Below are 5,997 nucleotides of genomic sequence, written 5' to 3' on the forward strand. Positions count from 1 at the left end.
ATCTCGGACACCCAGTGCATCTGTCCACAAGAGATTACAACCTTGACACAGTTATTACTGAATCAGATGCAGCTGAGAAGAAACTAAACACTAAATTGGTGAATTTAAACACTAAATTGGTGAATTTAGTTGAAACTTGCCCCTTTGTAACAAACATGGTAACAAGCATTTGTTGTTAAACCTCTGTAATGACAGACTGCAATTACCACCAGTCACATGTTATTACAATGTAACTGAGTTATTACAATTAACTACGATACCTGTTACATGTAATTACACTGTAATAAGGACCCCTTAAAATTAAGTTTTACCTTTTAGACTTAATCTTGCAAATGTTCTTTAAATTCCTCTAGCAACACCGGGTTGGTTGCCAAATACACATGCTGGAAGGTGAGAACAAAAGTTTGGTTGGGCATTTGAATAAGACGAACGTTTTTCGATGTGACACCGCGCCGGCGCAGTGAGATCCACGTGGTTGAAAAGCAGTATCTGATTGAAATGGAGGACACGAAGAGGGACAGCGGAATTTGCTCGATCTTGACATTCACATAGCTAAGTTCATCAGCGACGTTATATAATAGTATTTTGTCAAAATTAAACTGCCAGTATGGGGAAGTCCAAGGTAAGCGTTTAAGTAGTTGTTGGCTAACGTTAGCTATAGTGTATAGTTATTGACACGATTCAGATTATTGTAAACTGAATATAACGTTACTGGTAATTATATTGAAGATTGTCTCATCGGCATGTGGATGTGTAGCTAGGTGGATAAAATGATGTTTTTATGAGAATATCTGAACAATGATTAAACTATTTGTAACTGATTACATCCACAACGGCTACAGTACTGGCGTTAGCTCGTAACGTAGCGAAGTATCTTGGCCAGCAAAACTAACGTGTTAATTCAATTTCAGACCAAAAACCAGAAGAAGTCACGTTTGAGTGCGAACCATTTGGCGGAAGAGGTGTTCTGTGCGGTCCCTCACTCCTTCGTGTTTCACCGTGGCCAAGTCGGCAAGAATGTCGGTCAGCTAGTGGAGGACATGCGGCGCGTCATGGAGCCCTTCACTGCAGAATCCCTTAGGGTCCGTTTGTTCATGTCATGAAACTCTAAACTAGTATTTATAACTGACTTGAATCAGAGTGAGTCTATACATACAAGTGCGTCTTGTGCTCATAATGGATTGCATTTGATGGCTTGCCTGCGTGTGATTGACAGGTGAGGAAGAAGAATGTGCTGAAGGACTTTGTGGCTGTAGCAGGACCACTGGGAGTGACACACTTCATGATCTTCACCAAGACGCCCAGTAGTGTCAACATGGTAAATAAGTCTACGAACACCAGGGGTGTATTCATCTCTGAAACAACGAAACGGGGAGGGACGTACTTGAATTTGTCCAGTAGAAACTCTTCTTTTTCTTGTCGGGAAAGGTACTTTAAAAAAAAAAATGTTTGGAGTAAACTATTTATTTTTGCAACAGAATCGGCATAATGAATACACTCCTGTTGCGTTACTGTTCCATGAGGGGCTAACAGTCCCTATTTTTTCAGCTGCTCTCTAAACCCTTGGCCTTTCAAAGGGAATATCTTTATGATTTATCACTATTGATCAATGAGGTATATGCTGTGTCAGCCACCTCCTTAGTTATTCCAATTGCTGATGCAGATGATGAGTTATGAGAATATCTGAATTCATGATTAAGATGTTTTATCACTGATGCATCAATATCTACAGTTGGGCTGTTTACCAGATCCTAATGGCAAATGAGTGAGTGTTTGAGAATGTTTTTTCTCCTTCCAGAGGCTTGCTCGGCTGCCCAAAGGCCCTATGCTCCATTTCCGGGTGACCAAAGTGAGTACACAAACCCAAATGACTTACTGGGAGAAATGGGCTCAAAGGATGACAGATTTTGACGTGACTGTTTGGTGATATATGTTCAAAGTAAACGCACTGATGAGCCCCAATACCAGCAACAAGCAAATATAGGGTTTTGGGCTTCAATTGCTTTTCCTGAATATGTTTTTTCTCATTTTCAGTACTCCCTTATTAAAGATGTGGTCTCGTCACTGAAGAGGCACAGAATGCACGAACAGCAGTTCGCGCATCATGCACTGCTGGTCCTCAATAACTTTGGCTCGGAGGGCATGCATGTCAAACTTATGGCCACCATGTTCCAAAACATGTTCCCTTCCATCAATGTGCACAAGGTATGTCAAAGGCAGCAGTACCTGGATTTTTGCTGGATTGAGGATTTGTGAAATATGATGATAGTATAGTCTTCTGATTATCTGTGACGATCACACAAAAGTAAACGCTTTCTGATATCCCACAATCCTTTTATCCTCTATTATTATATTGATGAGAATTAGGTTAGTATGCATTTTAACAGGTTTGCTTCTTGTAGGTAGCCCTCAATGCCATAAAGAGATGTGTTTTGGTGAACTACGATCCAGTGTCTCAAGAAATTGAATTCCGCCATTAGTAAGTATACAAGCTGTTTTGTGCACTCGTTTTAATTCAAGGTGGCTGTATAGGAAGACTGCTTGGGCTCAGAGGATGACAGATTGTGAATTGACTGTTTAGTGATGTAGATTCGAAGTAAACGCACTGATGCGCCCATCGTGCAGAACCCCCCCCCCCTCCAGCTGACTAAATGGTTCAGTCCACACTCAACCTTGTCCTTCTCCCTGTCCCCCTCTGCAGCAGCCTGAAAGTAGTCCCTGTGGGCATGAGTAGAGGCGTGAAGAAGCTGATGCAGGAAAAGTTCCCCAACATGAGCAAGTTTGAGGACATCAGTGAGCTGCTAATGAAGTAAGAGCCCTGTCTGTTATAGTCCTAGCAGACTGCAGAGTATCTCCTGCTGTACTTGATCTATCTGGTCTATCTGCATGTGTTTGGGTTCTCAATATTGCTTTGATGAATTTGTGCTGTTTCATAATGTTATTTGGGTGATACTACCATGTCTATGTTGGCTGTGAAGTGATCTACCTACAAAGTAATTCTGATTTGGCCAGCTGTTATGTGTTCTCTTACCCTGCTAACTTTCTTTCAGAGGGGCTAATCTTTCAGAAAGTGAAGCAGAGCAAGATGGAGATCACAACATAACGGAACTGCCACAGATCTACTCCGGGCGTGGTAACATGGCGTCTCAACAGAGCGCTGTGAGACTGACTGAGGTGATTACCATGGTGACTTAGTGGCTGATCTTAATGATATTACATTGTAACCAGTGTTTCAATAGAATTGTCTACTCCTGTGTTGGCAGTGACTATAAATGCTAGGTTTATAGCATCAGCTTGTCTTGTCATTTTCTGTCCATGGGGTGTACATGATGAAAAGATATCTATGATTACCTGTGATATTTCACAAAAGTAAACGCTTACTGACACATCCTGATGCCTTCAGCAGTTGATCCTACTGGTGAGACATTGTAAGCAGTTCTGGTAGGTTTTTACAGCATCGGTTGGTTTTCTCTTCAGATTGGCCCACGCATCACCATGCAGCTGGTGAAGATCGAGGAGGGAATGGGAGAGGGGAACATACTCTACCATGCAGTCAGTAAGTATACCTGTCAGCTTCCTGTTGATTTAGATGTCTGGGATGTACATGATGAAAATATCACTATGATTGCCTGTGATATTTCAACAACAAAAAAGTAAACGCTTACTGACACATCCACTGAGAATGGGTGTTTCTGTTGATTGGTCATGGTGAAATGCTGATACAGGCCCTCAATGTATTTTCTGAAGTCGCCAAGACTGAGGAAGAGCTTCAGGAGATCCTGGTCCGAAAAGAGGCGCAGATGAAAGAAAAGCAGGAACGGAAGAAAAAACAAGAGCATGATGTTGCCCAAAAGAAAGCGTTACGGGAGGAGAACAAGTGAGTGTTATAGCACATTGTAACTGCTAGTCATTCCACCTGCGTTGGAGTGGAACAGTGATGTTTGTTTCTGTAACGTCAGGAAAAGAAGCATGGCGGGCATCAAGAGGAAGCGCCAGGAGGAGGAAGAGCATGACCCTGAAGTGGAGGATCCTGGGAACCAGGATAACAGGCCTCCGGTTGTTGAATCTGACGACGAGGCAGAGTACTACAGACAGGCTGTAGGGGAGGAGCCAGACGAAGGTATGTACTCTTTCAATACTGAACCAAGTTTCTATAGTTTGTGTTTTGTTGTACTATATTTTTGTGCTACTTTGACAGACAAAAGCACCTTCTATATTTATTTTTCTTCCTCCCCCATCTAGATATGTTCCCTGCAGCCAAGAGGAGGCAAAGACCTGAAAGGCCCTCAGGAGGACCCTTCAAGAAGAGGAAACCGTTCTCTGGCAATGACAGGGAAAACAAATATGGTTCCAAGCCACCTCATAGGTCTGGTCCAGGAGGGAAACCCAGAGACCGAATGGGGGGTGACAGAGACAGGAAAGAGGGAAAGAAATTTGGGGATGGAGGCAAATCTTTTGGAAAGATGTCACCGGGGGGCAAGAGGTTTGGAGGAAAGAAATTTGGGGATGGGGGCAAACGGTTTGGAGGGAAGACATTTGGTGATAGGGATAAAAGATTTGGAGGGAAGTTTGAGGGGGGCAGTAAATTTGGGGGAAAGAAATTTGGGGGTGATGGGGGTTCTAAGTTTAAGGGCAAACCTCGTCCTGGTGGTTTCAAGAAGGGTCCGGGAGGGGCGAAGGGAGGCTTCAAACAGAGGAAGGGGAAGAGCTGAGCGTCATACCCTTCGAAAGCCTGGACTGATGCACTCTGAGCGCTCTACCCTAGTAGAACACCAGATGGCAGTATTGACTCACTATTGTGGTCTGCGGTTTCTGATCACCATGAACAGAAATGTATTCCTTCATGATAGGACTTCGTTATTGCTACAAGTCAGCTGGAGGACTGGATGAAAATGCAATGATGTAATTTTGTACCTTGTGAACATGTTTATATAAATGTTATAAGCATTGGAAAATAAATTGCTGGATGCAAAGTACAGCTCAATTGTGTGTAGCCTTTTTTTCTTGGGGCTGACTCGTGTCGTCTCTGCCACATGCTTTCACCTCAAAGTGTGAGCGTTAACTGGAGCCGAGGCTGGTGAACATGAGACTTGAGTTGTGACATTTTTATTTTGTGCTGTGCTACAAATAGAACAAGGGGCAGGCAGTGTTGGTCACACTTCTTGAAAATGCCTACAAAGGGGTTGATTTGTGAGGGTGTCCGAAAGGGAAGTGACAGCTTTAAATCTTTGTACATGCAACTAACCAATCGTTGGAAGTTCTACTGGTCTCTGAACATCTACCCCAGGAAATGTAGCCTTATCTGTCTGTCAAAGAGTAAGTACTAATCTGTCTTTATTCTGAAGTCATTGCCATTATACATTTAAATATCTGTAAAGTGTAAGGACAAACATTTTGTAAATGTGGGATGTTTAATTGACCGTCTGTTTTTGAATACTGGTGCATACTTCAGGTTTTTGTGTCTGTTGAATAGACTGGAGAAGTCACATCAGAAACGGTCTTGTGGCTTTTCTTAAAGAGAAATTGTAGTTAACATGTGTATGGCTCCATGGGATGTTTTGGACAGACATTCTGTTGGTTTAAGATTTACACCACCTTGGTCCATGGTATTTTTAATTATTATTTGCTAACCATTGCACAACATTAGTATGGAGAACTGCAGTGTTTTTATTTATTTTTGACCACAGATGTATATTTCTGATAAGACAACAGCTCTGATAAGAGATAAGACAACCACTATCAATTTATTACATGTATTGCGACAGAATGATACTGATTGATGTTATGAACTGATGTATTGGCTGTCACAATGCCAAGTTCCCCTTAGGGGATGAGGATGAACTGCATAAAAGAATGGTTCTCCACTTCAGAATATAATGAATATCTTTATCCTTTTTCTTCCACACAGATTAACAAATACCACTTTTGGGAGCCAGTTTGCACAGCCTTTTCCCCTCCTATTTTCTAATCTCCCACAGAAGTCAATACACAACAAAC

General features: G+C 42.2%; 1 protein-coding gene across 1 annotated transcript; it reads left to right on the forward strand.

The window, feature by feature from the left end:
• Positions 1 to 466: 466 nt before the first annotated feature.
• On the forward strand, positions 467 to 4,978 carry ppan (peter pan homolog). The gene is made up of 12 exons (XM_038980591.1): positions 467 to 622; positions 912 to 1,082; positions 1,217 to 1,318; positions 1,799 to 1,849; positions 2,035 to 2,205; positions 2,403 to 2,479; positions 2,702 to 2,809; positions 3,051 to 3,174; positions 3,478 to 3,556; positions 3,748 to 3,877; positions 3,960 to 4,120; positions 4,243 to 4,978. Exons 1-12 carry the CDS (start codon positions 608 to 610, stop codon positions 4,710 to 4,712), a joined length of 1,659 nt encoding a protein of 552 aa, XP_038836519.1. The 5' UTR covers positions 467 to 607; the 3' UTR covers positions 4,713 to 4,978.
• The last annotated feature ends 1,019 nt before the right edge of the window (positions 4,979 to 5,997 follow it).

The sequence above is a fragment of the Salvelinus namaycush genome, chromosome 41, assembly GCF_016432855.1.
Source record: "Salvelinus namaycush isolate Seneca chromosome 41, SaNama_1.0, whole genome shotgun sequence".
NCBI classification, from domain to species: domain Eukaryota; kingdom Metazoa; phylum Chordata; class Actinopteri; order Salmoniformes; family Salmonidae; genus Salvelinus; species Salvelinus namaycush.